This window comes from Callionymus lyra, chromosome 12 (genome assembly GCF_982586985.1).
Source record: "Callionymus lyra chromosome 12, fCalLyr1.hap1.1, whole genome shotgun sequence".
Classification (NCBI taxonomy): domain Eukaryota; kingdom Metazoa; phylum Chordata; class Actinopteri; order Syngnathiformes; family Callionymidae; genus Callionymus; species Callionymus lyra.
Genome location: NC_141829.1, coordinates 27,564,220 through 27,589,576, shown reverse-complemented (window position 1 = coordinate 27,589,576; position 25,357 = coordinate 27,564,220). Strand labels below are relative to the sequence as shown.

The 25,357-nt window shown below is 36.0% G+C and overlaps 1 protein-coding gene across 6 annotated transcripts in view; it reads left to right on the top strand.

Moving 5' to 3' along the window:
• The window catches only part of LOC148068839 (partitioning defective 3 homolog B-like), a 130,257-nt gene that overhangs the window by 12,257 nt on the left and 92,643 nt on the right, over positions 1-25,357 (top strand). For all 6 annotated transcript variants that reach the window (XM_087804725.1, XM_087804727.1, XM_087804724.1 and 3 more), the window contains exons 4-10: positions 6,225-6,378; positions 11,469-11,560; positions 13,701-13,762; positions 18,924-19,007; positions 20,174-20,299; positions 21,167-21,422; positions 22,874-22,970. In XM_087804725.1, coding sequence (XP_087660851.1) covers positions 6,225-6,378; positions 11,469-11,560; positions 13,701-13,762; positions 18,924-19,007; positions 20,174-20,299; positions 21,167-21,422; positions 22,874-22,970 — 871 coding nt within the window. The remainder of the gene's footprint in view (positions 1-6,224; positions 6,379-11,468; positions 11,561-13,700; positions 13,763-18,923; positions 19,008-20,173; positions 20,300-21,166; positions 21,423-22,873; positions 22,971-25,357) is intronic.

Sequence of the window (25,357 nt, the reverse complement as noted above, 5' to 3'; positions counted from 1 at the left end):
TAAGTATATTTTTATTTGATTCAGAAGGCCTTGACATACTGCGCCGATTATCGGGCGCCCCGAGTCCCTGTGGTGTGTCTCCCCCCAGTCGGGAGTCAGCGTCCAAGTCAGTTCTAGTCGGACGACAAAAGAGGCGGGTTCGCATGTTCAGTCTGGAGTCGCAGTCTGGCTCAATGGTCAATCTGATTGGTCGAGTTCTAGGTTTAGCTAGCGAATCAGTGCAGGACAATGAAACGGAAGTGACTATTGTAAACACTAGATAAGCAGCAATGGATGAAATTAAACTTTTATCAAAAACTTCACACCAATATTAACATGTGTATGAAGCAGATCAATGCGGCGCAGTCTAGACATGGTAATCTGGTCCTTTCACATGCATCCAACGTAAATTTTCATAACATTGAAACACATCCCATCACCATTTTCGGGAGACGGGGCCAGAATACACTGGATTGCCCGAAGCTCGGCAGTTGGCGCGGTGTGTCATAGTTGCAACCAGCTGTAGGAACACTATCAGCAGCGCAAATTTTCGGTCTCGTGAATGGTCTTTGCCTTCCAGAAGGGTCGTTGCCATCTCTCAGAACGATGCCAAATCGGAGCGATCGATCTTGAATTCCGAATCTTCATGGCATGTTCGGGAACTTCTCGTAACTTCCCAGATTTTGGAGAATTGTGGGTAATGACGATCTTGAATTCTGAATACTCGTGGCATGTTCGGGAACTTTTTGTAACTTCCCGGATTTCTGACAATTGTAGACATAAATAAATAATAAAGCAATAAAGAGAAACAAACAATTGTTGTTTGACATTACAATATATGCAGTAGCGTATTCACAACAAGATGTTGTAGGTAAAGATGTTGTTATGTCCCCAACTTCAAAAAGTGTATTGTTGCAAATGCAAGTTTTTGATTTTTTTTTTTGTTAGAGAAATGGCAGATGTACATATGAAATGTTTTACTACAATCTTCTTAGCTGTTTATTCCTCTCAGTGGCAGAATGAATAATAATTATGAATAAAATGGACTCTTATTTCCTCTCAAAGCTGTGTAAAAGGAATTGCTGCTCATTATGTGAGACAATTGTGAATTATGTTACAATCGGTACATGTACATTGCATTTTTTGGGTTATGTCAACATGTCTTTCTTGCATAAGTTGTTCTCCAGGGATTGGTAACAAGATTTATATGATTGTGACTTTTCATGGCTTGTTTTTGGAGCAAGGAGCCACTTTATAGTAGCTTTAAATGTATGCTGCCATACTGTGGAAAGCTGTTTCATATTCTTTAAAATGTACAGTTCTCATGCTCATTTTATACTGTTTGAGGGAGCATTGTAAAGAATACACGATAGATGCAGAAGACGGATCTCCTTACTACATGTATCATAATCAGACAAGCTTGTGCAGTGTTCTCCCCAGAAAAATGGAACAGGATGGCGGGCCCCCCCCTCCTTGGATTAAAGCTCTTGATTTTTTTCCCGTTTGAAAGAAAAATGGAGGCCATTTCCTGGCAGTGAGCTTTAAAAGTACAGTCTAATGTCTGATTCGCACGGGATAAGTATTCATAATAAGTATTTGTAATAATTGCAAAGAATGTCGAAGAAGTGTTTATTTGATTAAGAAACAGCTTCTTACCTCTGGCCATCAGACTGCTGAATGAAATATGACTTGAGCTATGCACTATTAAAAAATATAATGTATTTATGCTATTTATAACATATCAGCACTATTTTCTAACTTATTTATATTTAAACTTTTATATACATTAATTATTATATGAAATATTTAAAACATTTACTTCTGTTTATACTATATTGCACTATTTTGAACTTATAAATATTTATATAGTTTTTATATATACCTTCATTCTGCAACGGCATTTCGTTGCCAGTTTCACGCCCGTGTTTTCTGTAAAATAAATTTTAAAGACTAAAGTCTAAAAATGCACCTGTAAGTTTATGCATATATATATGAAGTTTACAAGTTTACAAGTTTGAAGTTGGTGAAAAGAATAATAAGTATGACATTGTGGAACAAAGTGCAAACAACACTGCAAGTGTCAAGATTATTGAGTGATGCAAAAAGTCCAGAACTAAGAAATAATAACACTTTTGTAATAACATCTGATTCATCAAAGTTGCGCATGCATAGAAAGACCTCAGAGGTCTGAATGACTTTTGTTAATTGCGGTTTTAAACACAGTTTTAATACAAGAAACACTCAATAGTAAGTAATTAGTAAGTAATTGATATTTATAGAGCACTTTTCCAGACCAGGGTCACAAAGGGCTTAAACAATTAAAACGATACTCAATATGTGTTGATATGCAAATGTTAAAACACCAAATTGGTTAAAATGAATACTAGCAAGTTTAGCGGTGTGCATGTCTTCTTACAGAGCAAAATAATGTAATTATATCCTTTTATCTTAGTAAAAATATAATTTCAAACCTATGTTTTCATAGACTGAAAAAAAATCAGCTTTTTTAATTGAATTTATAGATGATGTGCAGTATTAATTTATTTAGAGGTAATTTGTACCATGTAACAGAACAGTAACTGTTTATTCATGTTCATCTTTGAAATTATAATTGAGGAAATTGACGTTACGTTAGTTACGTAGTGAAGAGCATTGTTGAAATAATAATAAGAAATAACAAGAGTTCTACTATATATGAGTTATGATGACTGCTAAAATGAAACCTATCATTACAGAAAATATGTTACATATCGTCACCCTAAGTTCCATTGTCAATTTTCATACATCACATTTACTCTTGTGCATGCTACCATTTTGGTCAAAATTATGTTAATAAGTTAATGAAGAACCATGCATGTGCATGCGTGTGTGTGTCAGAGCTTTCTAATTCTAAATCTTGCTGGCCTAATTGTTAGAATACATATTTACATTTCATGTTTATTTATTACTCCACAATAAGCACTTAGTATGAATCATTTGATTTGACACATTTATACAGCATGTGAGTGATGAAATGTTAGTGCGTGGCCTGTAATCTTCCATTAGCTTCATTGCCTACAAACCATCTCATGATCAGAATCAGACTTTAGTTAAACCATTTATATAAAGAAGGAAAAAAAGGCGATTGGTTTGTGCATCGTAGCTTTCGCAAGCAGTGAAGTGGAATAATGGACAAGGCATTGGAAGAGGGATCAGATTTATCATTCATACCCTCTTAAATGCAAGTATCTGCTTGTGTGTCATTGTTTAATGTCTCAAAAGATCATCAATAGCAATAGACTCATGTTCTACATTATATTTTTGATGTTGGCTCTGTAATCATTGATTTACTTTCCCAGTAATATCTCTTATAACAAAATAATAAAGTATAAATGTTCCAAAGAAGCTGTGTTTCAGGATGATTAACAGTTTTATTTTTTAGCGATATAAATAATTTTGTTTTGTCTGGTGTAATTTTTCACCAGCTTATTTTTGGCATCAATTTAGCATCATACTTTAGTGTGGATGCACATGGTCCAGTCCTAATGCATATGTTGACATTTAGCCAGTAACCATTGGCGGTTAATTGAGTCACACACACAGAGGATACTTAAAGGGATGGGGAAACTGGAAGGGGGATAATTGGACTTGCATTAAGTGGGTTGAAAAAGAGAGAACATGTGCAATTTTAAGGGGCAGAGCTGGGGAGTGCAAGATAAAAATAGGTTAATTGATGGCGTGAGTAAAATGTACGATCGAGGTGACCAACGGTGGTGAATTAGAAATATCAAATGGGCCTTTGAATTAGGACAAATCAGCATAGGGAAGGTTGATTATAAGTGTAAGAAATGGGGTCAAGTGATTAACCATATTGAAAGAGCCATGTCAGATAAACTTTAAGTGAGGGGGTTTATTATCAATACCATAAATCTGACAACAGTGGTCCTAATGAAACGTTGGTCTTGATCAAGGAAACGGTTCTCTCATAACATAAATTATGAAACCAGATCTAGAGAAAACTGATTGAACAGTTGATATTCATGTAGAACTGTCCTCTTCAGCTATTCAGTTCTTTCTAGTCAAGAGAGGAAGACTATGGAGCTGATGGGGTCACCGTTCTTTCTGAGAATGAGAATGAACATTACACTTATGTGTAAATGTGTTTTCATGAGGTTCTAAACGTTAAAGCTCTTGAGGAAAGTAAACCTCTATTAAACTGTATTCATATATTCAATGGTTGCACGTCTGTTGTGATATCCACAAATGTCTAATTCAAATTTTTAACTTGTATTTTTGTATTAAAAAAACATTTGTATTTGTAAATATATCATTTTAATTTACAAAAATTGTAAAACTTAAAATTCTGCGTGTGAAATTACATTTACATGTCAATCAGCAATTACAAGTATTCTATATTTACAAGTCTCGCAATTACATATTTGCCACTTAAAAGTGTTGCAATTACAAGGATTGACCACTTACAAGTGTTATTTTTTATGAGACAATCGTAGCCTAAAATCTGACACTTCTTCTTGCGATTCACATAATAGCCACTAGATGGCAGCATTGTAATCAACATTGACCATTGTCTGTTAGCGCAAACTATTTATTTACCTTATTCTGAAGTATATAAACTTGTCAATGTATAAATTGTCAATGTGCAAATCGGGATTAAAGTCAATTTGACAGATTTTGTATGACTGTTTTGTTCTGGAGTAAAACTTTCCGACACTTTCGTGATCACAGCAAGCCATGAGGCGCTAAATTTAGAGGCCGCGTAATGACGGAACATTACGGTAGCAGTGAAGAAGCTCTGAAGAAATTTCCGGGAGAAAACAATTCTAACTAGTAAAATGATGATGAATGTGTTTTCTCTTGTTTACGAAGCCCCCGATATCTTAAAGTTCAACTTGAAAAATCTACAATCTTCAACTGTAATTTGCCCCTTTGACATCACTAGCCTCAATGGGGCATGTTTAGAATCAGCAGCTTTGACCCAGGGTTTCATGGATCGAGTCCTGCCTTGGCATTGATTTTTTTTACGTTTTGATGGAACTAGAACTGACTTCACAGCTAATGAAGACATTGTAGCTGCTGGTCCTCAAACCTCTCAGGCCACAACTCATACGCTACTTCTGTGGACTGGAGTGAGAGGAACCACTTGAAGCTGAACACCTTGGAGATGTCAAGGTGGATATAGTTGACAACTATAAGTACCTCGGTGTGTGGCTGGACAGTAAACTGTACTGGTCCTGCAATACAGACTATGTGTATAAGACACTTCAGAGTAGACTGTACTTTCTGAGGAGGCTTCGATCATTTAACATCTGCAAGAAGCTGCTCTGCATGTTCTACCACTGTGTGGTGGCCAGTGTCCTGTTCTATGCTGTGGTGTGTTGTGGTGGGAATATGTCCAGGAGGAGTGTCAACAGGTTGGACAGGTTGATCTGGAGGGCCGGCTCTGTGGTTGGCATGAAGCTGGACTCACTGGTGACAGTTGCTGAGGGGAGATCACTCGACAAACTACTGTTCATCATGGATAATGACAGTCATCCTCTGAACACTGTCATCAGTGAGCAGAGAAGCAGAATGAGTGAACGAATGCTCCTTCCCAGGTGCAAAACAAATAGACTCAAGGACTCATTCATTCCTCGGGCTATTAAATTGTACAATTCTGAGTTCGGGGGCAGGAGAGGAGTGAAAGTATCTAAATGTTATGTTCTATGTTATTCTTTGTATCCTTTGTCTTTGTTATTTTTTCTTTGATCTATGTTCTTTATCTTTAGACTTAGATTGTATCATCTTGTTATTTCTCTTTATTTCTCTTTGTTCTTGTACTTATTTTATTTTGATTTATTTTTTATGAAAAATTGCTGTATTTTCTGTGGCTATTGGAAATTTTTTTTCCCAAAGGAGACCTCCTGAGGGATCAATAAGGTTTAACCTTACCTTACCTTATTCACTGTATATCAGAGTAGCGAGTGATGGACCATCTCACATGTGAATTTGAGACAGGAATGCAAATGGTGGTAAAACTTTAGATTAAAATTGGCACAGGAATGACATTAGAACGGCTCCTTGGTAGTCGTCTACCACATTATCATCCAGAAGGTAACATGCAAATACTGACCAAGACAGACTCTTTTATTCAAGTCTTACCTTATTTTGTTTTATTTCAAAACATGAACAGAACATGTTATATGTCAATGGTTGGAATTTTGTTAATCATTTGTTTATAAATGAACACATGTAATTTGTGTCTTTAGTTGATCGCTGTGTTAGAGGAGCAGGAGCCCCAGCAGAGGGACACACCTACCAACAGTCTTGCCACCAACCCTGACCTCTACCACTCTGAGCTGTCTGCCTTCCAGCCAATTCCTGGAGGGGAGATTGAAGTCAATTCCTCAGCGCTGAAATCGAGTGAGTTGTAAAATTTTGATTTACTGTTATTTTTAGAAGAATGTTTTTTATGGGGTTCTGATCCTGGATGAGCCCCCTATTATGTTTATGTCATAGGTATGAAAAAAGGGAAAGAAAATAAGGTAACATACAACGAATGCAAAGAGGATTCTTCCACACTGGGGAGTTAAAGTTTCTCTACAACAATTAAACAACATATTATATCTCTGAGGAGGGGACACAAACAAAAGCAGAACTAAGTAACAGGTACTTTTATGAGTTTACAAGCTAAGCTTTTAATGATAAAGTTGCCTGACTGATCGTCCTGATTTGTAGACTCCCAGAATGAACACACACTCAATTATGTGCACAAACACCAAAACTAAAACAACATAATTATCAACTATGCCAACTAAGAAATTATTTTGAATGATTATTATTATTTATTTATTAATTTTCTTTGAATAATGTGCAGATTTTTGTTTCTTTCTACTCTGCACAGAGGCAACGGCAGGAAGGCTTATGTAGAGACGTCAGCCTTTCATCATGTCACCATCAGAAGCCTCTCGCAGAGATTTGGTGTTTGATCACTTAAAAATACCTTTTTTAACATCTTGGAAAAGTAAATAATAAATCTTACTGACACTACAATACTGTGGTTGCTTTCTTCACTGTGACATCAAGAGAATTGAAAACTTGCATGGGTGATTTTTTTTTTAACACTTTTAAGAATCTGGATTATAACTAAGTAATCTGCACCCCACAGTACAGCGCAATTATTTCTACACTATCATTTTCTAAGAGATTTAAACTCGGTAGTGTGGTTTGGATGATATTTTCTGACCATTTTGTACTAATTTAGCTTAATAGTGATTCTATGCGTCTGCTGATGAGATGCAAAGAAAAAGAACAGACGCATATATATATATATATATATATATATATATATATATATATATAGGTACACTTCAAATGTGAGAGACAGAATGTGAAAAAAAAATCCAGGAATTCACATTGTAGGATTTTTAAAGAATTTATTTGTAAATTATGGTGGAAAATAAGTATTTGGTCAATAACAAAAGTTCAACTCAATACTTTGTAATATAACCTTTTTGGCAATAACAGAGGTCAAACGATTATTATAGGTCTTTACCAGGTTTGCACACACAGTAACTGGTATTTTGGCCCATTCCTCCATGCAGATCTTCTCGAGAGCAGTGATTTGGGGCTGTCGCCGAGCAACACGGACTTTCAACTCCCTCCAAAGATTTTCTATGGGGTTGAGGTCTGGAGACTGGCTAGGCCACTCCAGGACTTTCAAATGCTTCTTACGGAGCCACTCCTTCGTTGCCCGGGCGGTGTGTTTGGGATCATTGTCATGCTGGAAGACTCATTTTGGCTCAAAATCTCACGATACATGGCCCCATTCATTCTTTCCTTAACACGGATCAGTCGTCCTGTCCCCTTAGCAGAAAAACAGCCCCAAAGCATGATGTTTATAATAATGTTTTGTACTGTATATTTACTGGAGTTGTTTAACTAAGTCATGGTTATTGTTGTCTTTTCTTATATAGAGCAATATGTGACTCTGGAGAATTTTATATACATTAATATGCATCATAATAATTTTATCATCATTATTATATCATTATTACTACTATCATTTCAACAATGCAGAATACAAAATAATAGGACATTCAAGACGAAACTATTTGATATCCATCCTAACCTAATTTATTATAATGTGCACCTTTGTAACTGACTTGCTGAAAAATATGAAATATTTTCTATGTAGGCAGAAATAAATTATACTTCAAGTTTTTTTCAGGTCTGCACAAATTTGAAATTACATTTTTGAACAAACCAAAGGAAAATACGATAATACGATTGTTTTGCGTGTCACTGCTCCTTTAAGAGTGAGACAGGTGAGGGAGGGGGGAGCGAGGAGTCGGAGTTCTGCGTTGATGATCGTGAAGAACTAATGTTGTTCTTATATCAGCGAAGATACGCCTTACTGTAACAGCTTTTATTAAATAAAAAGTAAACGTAAGAAGAGGTTTGCACGTTGTTCATGCATCATTGGAAAAAGGCTACGAAACATTTAAATAAAATTCCCACATTTATACTTTTTTTTTTTCTTCCTCCGGAGCTGCGTGTTGCCGACCCCTGGTGAAGGGAAACTAGGGCTACAATTGTTGGAAAAAATAGTGATTTTCTGGAACTCCTGTTGTGTTATCAGTATTATCTTGATCTTTAAAGTATATATACTTTATTGAGTATTGTTTTGATTGTTTAAGCAAATACAAATAAAAGTTACTTACTTACTTACTTACTTAGTATATAGAATATGTTTCACATCTGTGCAAGAAAAACATGTTACAATTATATGTGTATTAACAGAGGGGTTATCAGATATCTAAAACATGAAGTAATTTGAAATTTTAGGAATGAAATGATTCAGTTTATTATCCAAAACATTTTGATGAAATCCGAATTTCTCCTATTAGAATTGATATACTAATAGATGGATACATAGATAGATAGATAAATGGATGCTTTATTGATACCTGATGGAGAAATTATGTTGTCCAGTAGAAAAAACACATCCTTCCATACAAACATCCACAAAACATGTAAAAACACCCAAATAAATGCATAAATACAATAAATAAATGCATAAATACAATAAATAAATGCAAAATATACACAAATGCATACATACACAATTCAAAAGTTGCTAATTAAGTGCAAAAGTAAATGTGTAGGTTATTAAAGGGATAATCAGACCAGACCACATTTTCCCACATGCGTTTGGGAGATTTCAGATGTCTTTTTGCAAAATTAAGCCGGAATTAGATTTTTTTCTTTGAAATATAAAGCTTCAGTATTGCCCAAAAGCCCAGACATAGGAAGAAGGTGAGAGATTGTTGTCACATGTACAACACAGCCACTACATGCAAGAAGCTCCTCCGTGTTGCTGTCGGCCTCTTGGTGACTGACCCTGACTAAAACTTCTTATCTTATCAACAGTTTTGGATGGACGTCCTGTTTCTGGTAACGTCACTGTTGTGCAATATTTTCTCCTCTTGATTATGACCGTCTTCACTGCGTTCCATGGTATATTTAATTCCATGGAAATTCTGTTGTAGCCCTCAATTGACTCTTATCTAATGAATAATGAAGATCCCTATGATGGTTTGGAATCTCTTTGCAGGCCATGGCTTTTGCTGAAATGTGGCTACACATTTTTTTTTAGGAAAAGCCTACTAGAATATTTGGGGTCCATCAGAGCCATTTTAATTGGTGACAGGTGTGTACTGACTCCAATTTAACATATTTTGAAAGTAATTGGTTTCATCTAAACAGAGCCTCATCCCCAACTATAAAAGGATGTGCATACTTATGCTACCACATTGTCTCAGCTGTTATTTTTACTTCACCTACCTGAAAGATTGTTTTTGTTTTTCAATTGCATTGTATAGGTTATAGGTCACAAGTGGCAAAGGGTGTGAAATTACTTATCTTGATTTCATGTTTGTACATGACAAAAAAACGCATTGCTTTTGGATTGAATTCTGACCGGCTCTGGTAGAAGAACTCACATTTTCCCGATCCTTAAAACTATTCACTGGCTGCCAGTTTCTTTCACGATCAATTTTAAAATTCTGGTTCTTACTTTCAGAGCTATTCATCGTCAGGCTCCTCCTTACATCAGTGATCTGATCCAGCCTTACACCCCAGCTCAGGCTCTTAGGTCTGTGGATCAGAATCTACTGATGGTTCCTCGCACACACTTCCGGACCAGAGGAGAGAAATCCTTCCAGGCTGTTGCTCCTAAGCTTTGGAACGATCTTCCTCTCCCTCTGTGTTTGATGGATCTACTGACTCAAGAAACATCTTAAGACAATCTTATTTGTGCAGACTTTTCCCTGATTTTCTGGGACTTATGTGTTTTTCTTATGTGTCTTGGCCTTTTATAGTACATATTTTAACTGTGTATTGTTTTTGATTGTTAAAGTGCTTTGTGACCCTGGTCTAGGAAGTCTCTTTACAATTAACCATTACTTACTTACTGATAACAGAATGCATGATACCTTCCTTCATACTGTGACATTACTGTCACAACACATATCTTCCAATCTGAAATGATATTATTAGAAACAGTTTTTGCTGAACTGTGACACTATAAAAATAGAACAAGTCCATTTTAGGTGAGCATTTGTAGTGTCTTCACTGGTACTGCTACTATCTGTATAACAGGACCTGCTGTGCCTTTGCATCAAGGCATCTCTCAGTTCGTCACAATTTCTAGTTTCAAAATCACCTACTGTATATTGGAAACGTTTTTATTGTGTGCTGTTTTCAAGTTAACATTTTGTTGGATTTGGGTTGTTATTTATAACCACGAAAAAAGGAAATTCATCACAAAAAAGGCTTTAACAAGATGTTTTTGTCAGCTATTACAAATGTATCAGCAATAACAGAGATCAATGTAACTGCACAATTAAATGTATACAGATATATAAGGTAAGATAGTTTAATATAACCGATTGCATCTAGCAGAGGTTTTGTTTTTCATCAGTTAAACACTGCTTTTTTTGTTTAACATCGTTGAAAAGTAAAGAATAAATCTTTTGTTATATCAATGGAATTTTAGACTTGCCTGGTTGCCTCCTTTTTCTATTTACACTTCTAAGATTCTGGAAGTTGACAAAATAATATGATTGTTGATTGTGTTATTCCTGGAAGATTGAAAAAACCTTCTCATCACTTAAGCTATGTTCATACAAATGAATGAAATGCTGTAGTGGGTCCAAACAAATTAAAAATAGTGAAGAGCATTGTTGGCTAGCTAGAGAGTTCTACTATGAATTCATGGAATTTTATTTGGATCTAAAATAATTAAATTACACCATTTTACCCCCCCCCCTATTTTTTGTGAACTTTAATGACTCTGGCAATAAGCTCCACCAGCTTTTAGTTGCACAATAACCCTAATTTATCTTATATTTGTTACCAAATAATAGTTTGGTGCCTGGGAGACACCGTCTGTGTATATCTGAATATAATGATGTGTTTACTCTATTTTTCTTGACTGTCTATTTCTCTAGGCACCCCCCTACTGGTGAGGAGCAGTAGTGATTCTGCCCCGGGACCACAGATCACAGACAGTGAAACCTCACTTGATGAAGACACATTAGGGGTAAGATTTTAAAACTGTTTAATGTTCATCTCGAAAACATGGTGATCTACTGTGAGACGGCAAACACTCATGTTTTCCTGAAATAATTAAGAACCAGATTAGGGAATGTCCAGATACTGTAGGTCCAACAAAAGACAGGTGATAGATTTAGGTTATTAATAGAAAAGATAAATAGAAAACAAGACTATGCAAAGGCAAATGCTTCTTTTTCTCTCTTATTATTGTTGTAAACGAGTGTTCAGCCCAAACTGACTAGTAACTGATTTACATGTTAAGCCAATATGGAGGCTGAGGATGCAACACTTTCCGTCCCTTGGTCACATCTTCACTCATTTTTTTTTTTTTTTTACAAATATTCAAGTTGAAAAATGTAAAATACAGCGACAAGTTGATAGGGACCAGATTTTACTGATTGAAAATAAAATTAATTGGGCCACTGCAATCCGTTTTGTGCCAAAAAGAATCAAACCACAGTTAAGATGCTAGGAATGTTTTGAGCGTTTCGACATTTAAAAACACTAACTTTATTAAACATCTAGAGAAGCATCACGAAAAAAAATCGAAAAAAGACGAAACTAAACAAAGCAGTTAACTTTGCTGTTCGGTAGAAATAAGAGAAACTTTCACTCGACCGCATGAAAGTCATCGGTAACAAATTGTTCTTGTTAGTGTTAATGTTGACCTTATCATTGGAATCTCAATCCAATGAATAGACCGTTTGTGTTTAATACTTGTCGAATAAAGGCTGATCTGAGTTCCGTGTGTGATGTCAGTGGACTTCTCTGCTAAATTAAAATTTCACAAACTTCAGCACAATAATGATGACACAAAAATACATTTAACAAGTTTAGTTAAGTCATTACAGAGTTAAACTCTTGACTTACTTATAAACAATACTTTTAAATCTTGTTAATCACAGATAAAATAATGATCTGAAGTTTGAGGAACACTCACATTCAATAAAAACCAACACCACGCATATTCTGTCAATACTAATGTGATTATTTACTTGTATTAAAATTGTGTTAAAACCGCGATCATGAATGAAAATCCTCCAGACCTCCCATGTGCTCTCAGGTGCCTCACGGTCAGACGTGCATGCACACCTTTTGTGAATCAGAGACAGACTAGTTTATTGACTTTTTTTACATCATGTTGTTCTAATATACGATTATATTTTGATTGTGCTTCTTTTATTTACAATCATTCAATCATTAATTTGTAGTGTGTGTATGTTATTTGTCTTACTGCTCCAAGGCCACATAAAAAATATCTATAGCATATTATTACCCCTGTGTTTTTCTTTGTTACAAAATCACCCTTTTATACCACAAATATTTTAAGGTCACCTGGGTTCATTTATATTTTATGGCTGTAGAATTTTAAACGATGTGCTATCGCTGAGTATCCTTTGAATATAATGTATTCAACATAGCTGTCTGCTTTGGGCTGTGTAACAGTTTAAATAGATTAAATGAGAGAAAAAGGGGGATTTCTAATTGTAAAACCTGGTTTAAACCCTTTTATTACGAAACAATAAAGGCCCAATGATCAATTTAAACCCTGATTTCTTAGTTTGTGCATCTTCCAAGTGACACTTGACACATTCAAGTTTTTTTTACAGGTGTCGTACTATTAGAAACCGTTACTGCATTTAAAACAAGTATTGCTTTACAAAGATGAAGAAAAAAAATAGGCTGTGTTAAACTAAATCGTATTCATCTATCAAGCTCAGTGAGGTATGGTCTAAGTAAGGAACCTTATGTTTTTTGATTACACAATACATTCAGCTCAGTTAGCCTGAATGATTAACTGGCCTAGTGTCCACTCAATGGTTCTACTGGTCTTCTCACTTTTGCCATCTGTCATCACATGGTTTTGACTTGTAAATCTAATGGAACACTGTCCATAATAACCTTTTCATGACTCACTTTAAAACTAATTTTAAACGTTGTATGCTCTTGTATTGTCATGGCATGCCTTATTGGAATGCCCTTTTTTTGGTATTATTATTTTTTTTATTACACTACTTGTTCAGGGATTATTGTGTTTGAATTTTTATTTGTCACAAAGCACTGTACTAAAAACTGACTTGGTGCTTAACAGGAAGGGTTGTTGTTTTTATTCCATGTTTTTGTAGGGTACCCATCCTGCTTTGGAGAACCCATTAGGTGTGAAGAGACAGCAAAGCATGAACAGCAGGTCAGTATTTCGGGACAAAGTAAAACTTGCCTTTTTGTCCTTATTTCAGAGTAATTCTTCTTACAAGCCAAAGCGAAGATTCTTTCATCATGACAATATTTTTCTTATGTGCATAATTGTCAACATCCATATTTATTGATTTTTTTCTTCTTCTTCTGTGTTTGTGTCCTACATTTTCATCATTAAAGCGGTATTTTTAATCTAGATCAAGGCCTCTACAGATGCTGTTAGCATAAAGAGTTCATCATTAGCCAGCTACAAAAGACCAAAACAGGGTCAGGTTCCTTATTCCCTCTACATTTAAATGCACATGTATGCAAACCCACACACAAACACACACAACGACAAATAAATCATTTTCATTTTTATTTTCTATATGCTGAATGTATAGGAACCACACAAACACTAATAAGATCTGCTTAATTAAATGTTATGACTCTTGAATACTCCCTTCTTCCCCTGGGCATTTCCAGTGAGCACAAGTTAATTTTGGATGTGATGTGGGAGCAGAGAAATGAGTTAACCTAAAAGTTTCCCATTGAAATGTTCCAAGTTGCATAGCAGCCGGGATGTATCTTTGAGTCAGATTCACCTTTGATATTTTTCTCAAAGCACACAAATGTAGAGTAACGTACCAATTAATCTATTACGTACCAATTAAACACTGTTCTGCACAGGTACAGTATGTGTGACTAGTACGGTGATGCATGATATTCTTTAACCAATGATATTAAAACATCATCCATAGTCTTCATCCTGTAATGTATGAGGACTTTTCCAGTCATTCCTATTACAGACTCACACATATGCACATACTCACACATGCATGCAAAACATGCACATCCTCTCACTCTCTAAAATAAGTAATGGAATAATGAAGTAAATGTTTTTCTGTGAAATGACCCTTGAAATTGCAAAAAAGGCAACATTGAGTATTGGACTGCAGTCATAGATATAGATAGTTGCAGTGTTTAGGAAGTAAAGCCAATGTATTCCTCCTTAAGAGTGTGTCTACAAGTGTGCAACCAAATGTATACGTTTATTAAATGGTGACCAAGTTAGAACTATACTGGCAATGGGACATGATACAGGAGAATAACTCCTCCAGCAATCTAAACCTTAGCTTTTCAGTAGCATTAAAGGGAAGGACACGCCTGATTTTTGCGATGACACTTTTTGAAAATTATGACTTTGTCTGTATAATGGAATAGCAACAAGCCATGTACATATACTGTACCTGAATGTGTCACTTTAATTTGTTTGAACATGGATGATACTTTAGACTTGTCTCTAAACAGAAGGGCGACCTTTTAGGAAGTGAAAACAAGCAAGGGAAATTCATAAAATAGTAGTTTTTATGTTTGTGATCACCAGTCAACCCTTTTGAGCTGCAAGGAACCCATATGAAAATCCAAGACAATCTATTACGTACATAGTAACACAAATCCCAGAGATCTATTCAAGATTACAGACAGTTTAATTTACTCATTATCAGCTTTCAGAGTAATATTTAATATAGCTATCCACACTTGAATGAGAATGAAAGTGGCAGCATGACCATCTGAATTCTTTATTTAATAACAATTGATTGTGGGTCCTTGTCAGACCTAGTGTAGGTTCGTATCTGAAACGATTACTTGAACAGAAACTAGTGTGATTATTCTTTTCTCATGTGATTGCGAAGGCCATTTTCCGGCCAGATGTTACGTTACCTTGCTTTTAAAGACTAATTTGAAAAGAGCAAGAGAAAAGCTACAAAATGCATCCTTTTAGGGTGTAATTTTTCTCTCATGAATGGTGAATGGTGAATTGGCAGGCAACTAAAGAGAACACCTGCTCATTTCATGTTGGGTGTATAAGGCTACCTTTCTTTGTGTCTTTTTTTCGTCTCCTTTTCCGCTGAAATCTCACCCACGACAATGTTTTATGTCTTGATGTTATTAGCCATCAAACATCTTGATGAAAAAGAGAGAGAGAAAGATTTAAATAGAGCTCAAGTGCTTTTGCTGTAGGGGGGTTTGGAGATCAGATACAGAGCTGGCGCTGAAGACAAGAGGGATGGTTGCTTCTATTTCCCCTTTCACTTTAATGTTATTCATTACATCATTTATTTAGGCCCTCCTCCTGCTGTCGGGGCCTCCAGTTTCCTTTCTACTCCTTTATTTTCTTTCTAAGCATCTTTGTGTATAATCTTGTGTCCAGCTAACATAGCATTGAAAAGAGACAAAATGCTTGCTGAAGCCAGGCACTTTCAGTGGTAGACAAGACCATTTTAATCTAAGTCAGAATTTACCAATGGTGTCATTTACCAATTTCCATTACATTGTATTTAAAAGTACACATGAAGAGCTGTTTTAAGACTTTGGGAAATATTTGCCGACCTCAATTTTAAAGCCCAATTGATGTGATGTGTATTTTTATTGTGACCCAGGCACCATTTTCAGCAAATCCAGGCTTTGTAACCACATTGTTATGAACAAAATGCACTCCGTTTAAGACATTATTAATTAATTTATATTAAAAACTCTCAGGTTAGGAATCTTAAATAACGCTTTTGACCTAAACAAAGAATGTAAAATACCCAACTCCTGACTAACTAATATGTTTCAAAAGTCTTCCCCTCCAAGTTGCAGTAAGAGGACACTCGGTTTTAAAATTATTAATTTATATGATTATTCCCTGCCTTAAATGACAGTGATGAGAGTGGTGGCCATTATGACGTAATAATTGGCTTCCATCCTCCACCCAGCTGAAATCACAGTTTCAAGATGGCAGTTTCATAAACCGTTGGTTACCTTACTCCAAAGGTTTCCACCGAACACAAACTTAAATGAGTTATTATATCTCAAGGTCTAGGTTAGCTATTAACTCCTTTAAATATCATACCTTAAAAAGACATCTCTAATCTCCACATTGCTTTCCCACTCAAACAGTGATACAATTATAATTATATAAGTGGCTGGTAAATATGATAAACATACACAAGCTCAGGACTTTCCCATCAAAAACATTGCATTTTTCATAGTTATTCAAAACTAGTTTTATCCTACTCTATATAAGTGCTGAAAAGAAGAAAAAAACATTTATTCACAGATTAAAAATGTTAGCTAAAAATATTCATGACTAAGAAGGGGAAATAAATCAAAATAAAGTGTGGTAACTTCATTCCACTTAGACTTCAATTAGCAGTTTTAATCTCTTTAAATACCGTCTGATAAATTTAGATATTTTGGCTATCTCATGAAATTGACCGGACACAGCATTCGTAGATAACCCCTCCCTTGTATTTGCATTATTATTATAGATGTCAAAGGATACATATGCTTCTTAATGGGACCAAAATCATCATTGTGGGGTTGTGAGCTACTTCCACACACTAATGAGAATGATCATATGCTGACTACTGAGCTGTTAGACTTTCCAGGGCTCACAAACTAACAGTTCATTTCTGTGCCACCACTACCACATTGATACTGAGATTTGACTTACTTTCAAACCTATCTTAATTCATCCGCCAATGAGAAGTGACAAGTGAATTCAATTAAAAGACGATTTCTGTTTCTACTCCCACAACAAAACAACTGCTCTGAACTTCGTCAGCACCTGTGCTGCGATGGATTCTATTGTCAATGAATGCGTGAGCTAAAGAAAGAGAATTGAAATGAGCACACAGACAGACTTCACAAAGAGGGTGGATGTAGAAATTAAAGTTGAGGAAAAATATCCCTCTCACTGGAGTGGAGAGAAGGTCAGAGCAGGATTAATGGCTGCACTCTGATAGATTAACTGGTGTGAATGTTAGAGCTTTTGTTTGCTTGATTAGTTAGACGCACTGTGAATGTAAAGTTGACACACATTTGAATAAGCCTAGACTCTTACATTGAGGCATTGATTGTTAAAAAGAAATCCCTTTGAGTTGACTAGTGTACAAGTTCATACATTCACAAACAGATATGTTATTTCAGAACCTAGTCGTGCTCTTTGGATTGAGTTTACTTGGTGATTATTTTTACCTAAACCAATTAATAAAGTTTTATCTATCTATGTATAGTTGTAATGGTTGAGATTGTATTTATCCAAAATGTAATGTATGTTTGGTTGTCTTTGGAGCCCAGGCTTTTGCATAATTTTCTTTCTTTTTGGATCCTTATTATTAGATATCAAAGAAGGGGTCGGGAATTGCCATTTCTTAGGGGTAAAGTTTTTTTTCTGTCCGTGTGTGTATGAAATAAATAAGAAGAAAGAAATGTGTCGGATGTTACCAAGGTATGATTGTTTAAAAAATAAATAGCCCTGCATGTCTAGTCTACTATGACGATAATAATAAACGACTCGTTTCTTGTGTAGAGAAGAGACTAAACAAACATGAAGACTATAGAGAGGTGTATGGTATAAAAGCTATATAAAAGGATGAAAAGCTACTAGATTCATTGAATATTGGTCAGTTCTAAGAAAACCTTTCACCTTGCATCCGAGAAGTTTCTTCAGTTCCAAATTAGCTGGGTTTAGCAGCCGGTATATATCCTGCTAGCGGCAGAATGTGATGATATCAAACCAGCAGCCAGAAGCAGGCCCGAAAAAGCATGGAGATTTACTGGGAATGGGACATGATGCCTCCCTTTGGTGGTGTTCCAGGAGCGGCCAGCTGGGAGGAGACCAAGGGGTCGACCCAGGACCAGGTGGAGAGATTATATCTCTTCACTGGAATGGGTATCGAAGGTATCGGTGCTGGAAATTTCAGATCAATACCCAACTGGGAAGTCCCCTTTTCCAAATGCAACCCTGGGGAAGGAAAATTAAGATCAACACGATTCAATAATTCCTTCGAGCAGTCTGCTGTCCAGATCATGAATATTATTTAAATTAATTGGATACAATATATATATTTTTTCTTTTTTATGTAATTAATTATCTTTATGCCACTGTACGATAATGTCTCTTAATTATGTAATCTGACTACACAAAATGACTGTGTTTTGTTTACAACCGTGAAAATATAATGTTTTCTGATTCTTATTAACTAGTTTAGAATTAATATCCCAAAGTTCAATACCACAGTAGTTGATTATCATACATTTCACATTATCTCACATTATGCATTCATATATCCCTACAAACAAAAATGAAATATTATGACTGTTTTTTTCTTCTTTTTGTCAAGACTCAGGAGAATGGTTGAGATTCTGGGGGAGAACAGTCCCCTTGGAATCCATGTGGTCCCCTACTGTTCATCACTCAGTGGAAGGTGAGTCCACTAGTGCTTCGCTTTTATTTTCTTGAACCACATAATGACCTCTATCAGCTCTGCATATAAAACTCGCAAATAATATCTTTGACATGTATTCTAGTCATTTAGAAAAATGGGATTTTCTCTGGATTTGTGACAGCCAGACAGGGAGCAGGGGTGAACAAGATGGTTTTCAAGACTGCTCACTCAGTGAATCATTGCTTTGTCTGAATTCCGTAGAGTTTTGTATAAACTGCAGGTGCGACGACTCCTTCTTGTTAAGGCGCGAAAATAAACTCTTACAATAGTCAAAACGAGAAGACACAAACACATTGATTATAAGCTCCAGATCGTGTTGTGAAATCATTTTCCTAAATTTAGAGATTTTTCTCAGTTGAAGGAATCAGTTTCTGGTCAGTTTTCTGAAGTGTTGTACTAGAGACATGTCTGTCAAATACAAGGCCCAGGTTTCTCAGGCTAAGTTTGACAGACTGGCCTAAGTCACCCAACTACCGACTCAACCCTGGAACATTATAATAAGCAATAACCAGAGTTTCAGTTTTATCCACATTTAGCTGCAAAGTGTTTTCACTTAGCCATTGCTTGATTTCTAGCAAACAATTGACCAAGCTGTTCAGCCTCTGGATCTCAGTTGGATTAAATGAGCAGTAGAACTGGATGTGATCAGCAAAAATGTGGTAAGAAACATCAGGATATCTCTGAATGATTTTACCCAGGGGAATCAAGACAAGGTCACAGTATCCTTAGTTCGTCCAGACAACTAACACAAAATGACAATTAAAGGCAAGGGAAATAGCAAAGGTTGTTTCTTGCTGGACTGACGCACAGTACAATTCCATTTGAAAATAACTCATCTTTCCCAATTCTTCTGTTGAAGCAAGATAAATAGAAAAAACCTGTAATGTCCGCCCCTAAAGCTCTGTCCTTTAGTCTTCTACTGGAGCAATCATTTCACATATACATTTAAGATAATTCACAGACTGTAGTCATGCTGTATGACAAATATTTCTGTAAAATCTGACCCAGATTGTATTGGATAAAGCGTTCTGAAGTACAGCTCTCACCTGCCTCCCCTGACCGCACGTCACTGATGCCGATTGTACATTCCATCATAACAGCTTCTGTGTCACAGTTGACTCCATAATTTTATGACACTTCTTCAGGTCTCTAGGTTTGTACATCCGTGGCGTAGAGGAGGAAAGCCGCTCAAGAAAGGAAGGATTGCTCCATGAGGAAGAGTGTATTGTGAAAATAAACACAACGGACCTCATGGACAAGACTTTCAGCCAGTAAGTTTTGTTTATGTGAGCCCCTGAGGTTGACCTGGTGCACCCTAAGGATGACCAAATCTTTTTTATCCATGTGTTTTGTGATAAATCTATTTATTTGACAGTTCATTTCAATGTGACATTTGATAATCCCTTCCTCTCTGAATTGGGAAAAACATCATTTTTTCAAAATAATCTGAAAATAAAAATGTAACAGATACAACAAAACTTGAACGAACACCCATCAATGATTCTAAAGTAACATAAATACACAGTCGAACAGTAGACTTGCATTATCTACCAATCCTTTCTTGAATGTTTTACTTAAATGACTTGTCAATGTCAATTAGTGGTGTAGCAGCAATTGAAATGTCTGTCAACATTTACACCTGATTTATAATTACAAAAGAGCATTGAACGTACATTTTTTTTAATATCCATCCCAAACATTCTTGTGTAAATGTATCTATCCAACAATGTAGTCTGGCAATACAAAAGCCTCATAAAATTATTTAATTAGCTTTGCTACTGTCCTTATGACAATTATTGCACATAGCTCTAAACATGAATTTAATTTGGTTTTATATATCATATGCTATGCATTTAAAATAAATATTTGATTGCGAGTAAGTATTTGATTGCGAGTAAGTATTTACTTTGATAGATTCTCTTTTTCACAGACCATGTGCAATTCATTATAACAATTATTTTCCCTGACAAGCCTCGATGGATCATTCATACTAATGAATTTGAACTCACTCACATCCACCTAATTACTCCTCATTGGTTAATTTCAAATACATTTTCTTTTGTGATTGCAATTAATATGATACTCAGAGTAATGAGCGTTCTCAATCCGATTGTCATGTTCTTTTCTCTCTCTTCCAGAGCCCAGGAGGTGTTTCGCCAGGCGATGAACGGCTCTATTGTGCATCTGGAAGTGGTTCCCTCCTACCACAGAGAAAACTATGAAAATAGCCTCATTGGTCAGCTGTTCAAAAACAGCAGCACCTCAGAGAGAAGCCCCAGAATGCACCCAAAAACCAAAAAGCCACATCCTCCTGTCAAAGCCAAACCAGCCATCAAGCCTCCTGAAATTCAAGCAACACAATTGGTTTATGATGTTAACTCCCCTCAGGCTGATGTAGGTATTCAACAGAGTTGTGAAGACATTTTAACAATAGAAATCTAATGGGATCTGCTCAATTTAGTAAAAAAAAACACAAAAAAACATGCACACTCTCTGTAAACATAATCAAGTGTTCCCTGTATATTTAGGCAGAGCATTTCTTTCTGTGAAACATTACACTAATCTTGGAAAAACCCAGTTTGATGTATAGATAGATAAAACTGTATTGATCTGACATGGTGGAGAGTTTTCTCTGTTAATGGGTGACAATGTCAGTCAGACTTAGCAGTTGTGGTTAAGAAGATCATGACATTCCCTAAACTTGATTTTGACTATACGTAGGTAAACAAGGAACTGATGTCAGCAGTGAACAATTAACTCATCCTACCCAAATCCCTCTCAGGAGTGATCCTCTGATTCTAAATTTTAAATAAATAACTCAGGAATGTTTCTATATATGTTTTCTATATAGAGTGCTATCAATAAATTATATTTAAAAACAAAGCAAATCTTTTTTCAACCTCTCCTAGAAATGGCTCTATAAAAAGTTTTCAATTTCTGTTTTAAAATATAGATTTTATTTCCGTAATATGTCTCCAGGCACACAGAGTAAAATACCGGTTCACTTAATCAACCTCTGGATGTTTTTGGACTGTGAGCAAATATCATGGTTGTTTTTCTAGGCTGTTTATTTTTCATTTTAGTGTTTTACTGCTGTGTTACGAGCAGCTTGGGAACATTACCATTAATTTGAAAACACTTTAAACTAATGTTTCTCTTCAAATGTATTGTGTTTTCATGTGGAAATATTTTACTTTTTACTTTTTTATTTAACAGGTGTGGCCTATATATGTACATTTGTTTTATTTAATTTTGTAAGAGTGGCATCAACCAGTAGATCTGGTTGTTCATATTCCAAGCAACTGCTGAAATTGCTTATCAAGTTCATTTCCCTGCTGATTCAGACCTGAAGAATGTTCTAGTGATTCGCTTGTCCTAGATTCAAATTTTTTCTAGCACTCTATCTTCTGGTGAATGCTAGATATATAGCTAGTTCTTTCAAAGAATATACATTTTTCCTCAGGTAATTGTTGTACATTTAAACTTCATGAATCCAGAGTAGCTCTCTCTTAGCAGAGACCTTTATGTGAAAATCTGCGCAGGAATTTACTCGCACTTCATTAATGAGACACATTGTTCTCACTAAAATCCCAGTAAGCTGAAGAAATTCACAATAAAACATGTTAATTGTTCATATTTCCAAACATATATATATATATATTTGTAAACATATGGAGTTTGTTTTGTTAGTTTTTTATTTGAAATTGAACTTTCTCTGTTTTTCTTGTGTATAACCATTTCTGGGGGAAATGTGTTGGTTGGACAATTGAGGCATATATTTTTGGCAAATACAATTTAAATATTTTCTTGAAAATTTGTTTTATAGAAGATTTTCTTGTCTTCAGGAGACAAGAAGTGAAACTTCCAACAAAGACCCTACCCTCTACTGTATGCCTACCAGCAAGAAAGCACAACGTAGACTGAGGATTGACCTCAAGAAAGGTGAGAAGGATTTTCACCAACTATTTAATTGCATGGCTGAGTTCTGGGTCAAGAATGTTAAGTATAAAAAGGACAAACAAGGTAATTTTCTTATAGTTTTTGCATGTCTGATGAAAAGAGGGGTTGAAAAAAATAATAATAATAAAGAGCATTATTAATAAGGATTTGTTTCTATGATTTGATCTATGAATGCTGTTTAACTTAACTTAAGTAATTCAGTGAGAAGGAAAATACCAACAACAATGAACATTTCATACAACATGAACTCACTGGTGACTGGTGACTGCTGATAGTTGCAGAGAGGAGATCACTCGACAAACTCGATCACTCCTTCAACTTGGTAACGCTGGCTGATATTTCGGCACTGGTGAGCAAGATGAAACCCTCCTCTTGCTCGTCAGATGTCCTTACATTTAAGCTCTTTAATAAAGTGTTTGATGTAATTTGCCCCTGGGTTACTGAAATGGTGAACTAATCCCTTTCCACAGGGTTTTTTCCCAATGCATTTAAACATGCAGCTGTCATTGTTCCTTGACCAGAGCGGCATCCATGAGAAGTTTTAGTCTACAGCCTTACTGAAAGTGTCCAGTGACATCATGATCTCGGCTGGCTTGCAAAGTACACTCTTATGGTTCTCTTGGATCTGTCCTCAGCCTTTGACACAGCTGATCACCAGATCCTGCTGAGAAGACTGAGGGATGTAGTGGGACTGTCAAGGTCTGTGTTACAGTGATTCTCGTCATACCTTTCTGGGCGTAGTTTCAGTGTATCTGCCAATCAAATAAGGTCTGCGGATCTGTAGTGTGGCTCAAGGTACTGTTTTGGGTCCTTTATTGTTTTTTTCTGTACTTGATTCCCCTGGGATAAATCTTTCAGAAATTTCCTGATGTTTCTTTTCATTTTTGCTGATAACATACAGCTCTACTGCTCATTTGATCCAACTGAGCAGCAGGGGATGAACAGCTTTGTCAATTGTTTGCTAGAAATTAAACAATGGCTGAGTGAAAACACTTTGCAGCTAAATATGGACAAAACTAAAACACTAGTTATTGCGCCTGATGATAAGGTTCCAGGGTTGAGTCAGTACTTGGGTGACTTAGGCCAGTCTGTCAAACTGAGCCTGAGAAACCTGTGTGTTCTATTTGACAAAGACATGTCTCTAGTACAATACTGCAGAAAACTGAAAAGAAACTTTTCTTCAACTGAGAAAAATCTCTAAACTTGCAAAAATGATGTCACAACACTCTTGTAATCCATGTGTTTGTTTATTCTCATTTAGACTGTTGTTGTTGTTTATTTTCGCGCCTAAACAAGAAGGAGTTGTCTCACCTGCAGTTAATACAGAACTCTACAGCGAGAATTCTGACCCGCTCTAGTAGAAGAACTCACATTTCTTCGAACTCTTCACTGGCTGCCAGTTTCTTTCAGGATCAATTTTTAAATTCTGATTCTTACTTTCAGAGCTATTCATGGTCAGGCTCTTCCTTACATCACTGATCTGATCAGCCTTACACCCCAGCTCGGGCTCTGAGGTGTGTGGATCAGACTCAACTGATGGTTCCGCGCACAAGCTTCCGGACCATAGGAGAGAAATCCAACCAGGCTGTTGTTCCTAAGCTTTGGAACGATCTTCCTCTCCCTCTTAGTGTTTGATGGAGTCTACTGACTCCTTCAAGAAACAACTTAAAACATTCTTGTTTGTGCAGGCTTTTCCTGACTTTCTGGGACTTCTGGGTCTGTCTTATGTGTCTTGATCGTTTAAGTATATATTTTAACTTTGTATAGTTTGTGATTGTTAAAGTGCTTTGTGACCCTGGTCTAGAAATGTGCAGAAATAACTACAAATAACCATTACTTACTAGCTGTCTGTGTCTGTCTGTCTGTCTGTCTGTCTGTCTGTCTGTCTGTCTGTCTGTCTGTCTGTCTGTCTGTCTGTCTGTCTGTCTGTCTGTCTGTCTGTCTGTCTTCTACATATAGCTTCCTATGTATTTATTTTTACAAAGACAATAAATGTTAAAGGCTGCTGACAATGTTCTCATTCAAAGAATCCTACTTCCTGCTTTCTTGACTAATCAGGATATAACATTTTTTTGTAATAAACAAAGAAGATTAAGTTGTAGATATCAGATGATTTTGCTCCTTGGCCGACTGTGTCTCCTCAGCCCTTCATATTCTTGATTTCCTTTCTTCTGGGTCCATTAAGTCTATATTGATTGTTTCATTCTGCTGATATGAACTCATGGTGGGCCAAAGTGCTGACTCAGCCCAGCTAAAGAGACTAGAACAAATGAAGGCTGTAAGACCCATGCGCACAAGATTAGTCTAGTTGTTTTTTATCACATTTCCTTATGAAATGAATGCTTTCCTCATGTGATGAAGTGTTTTAA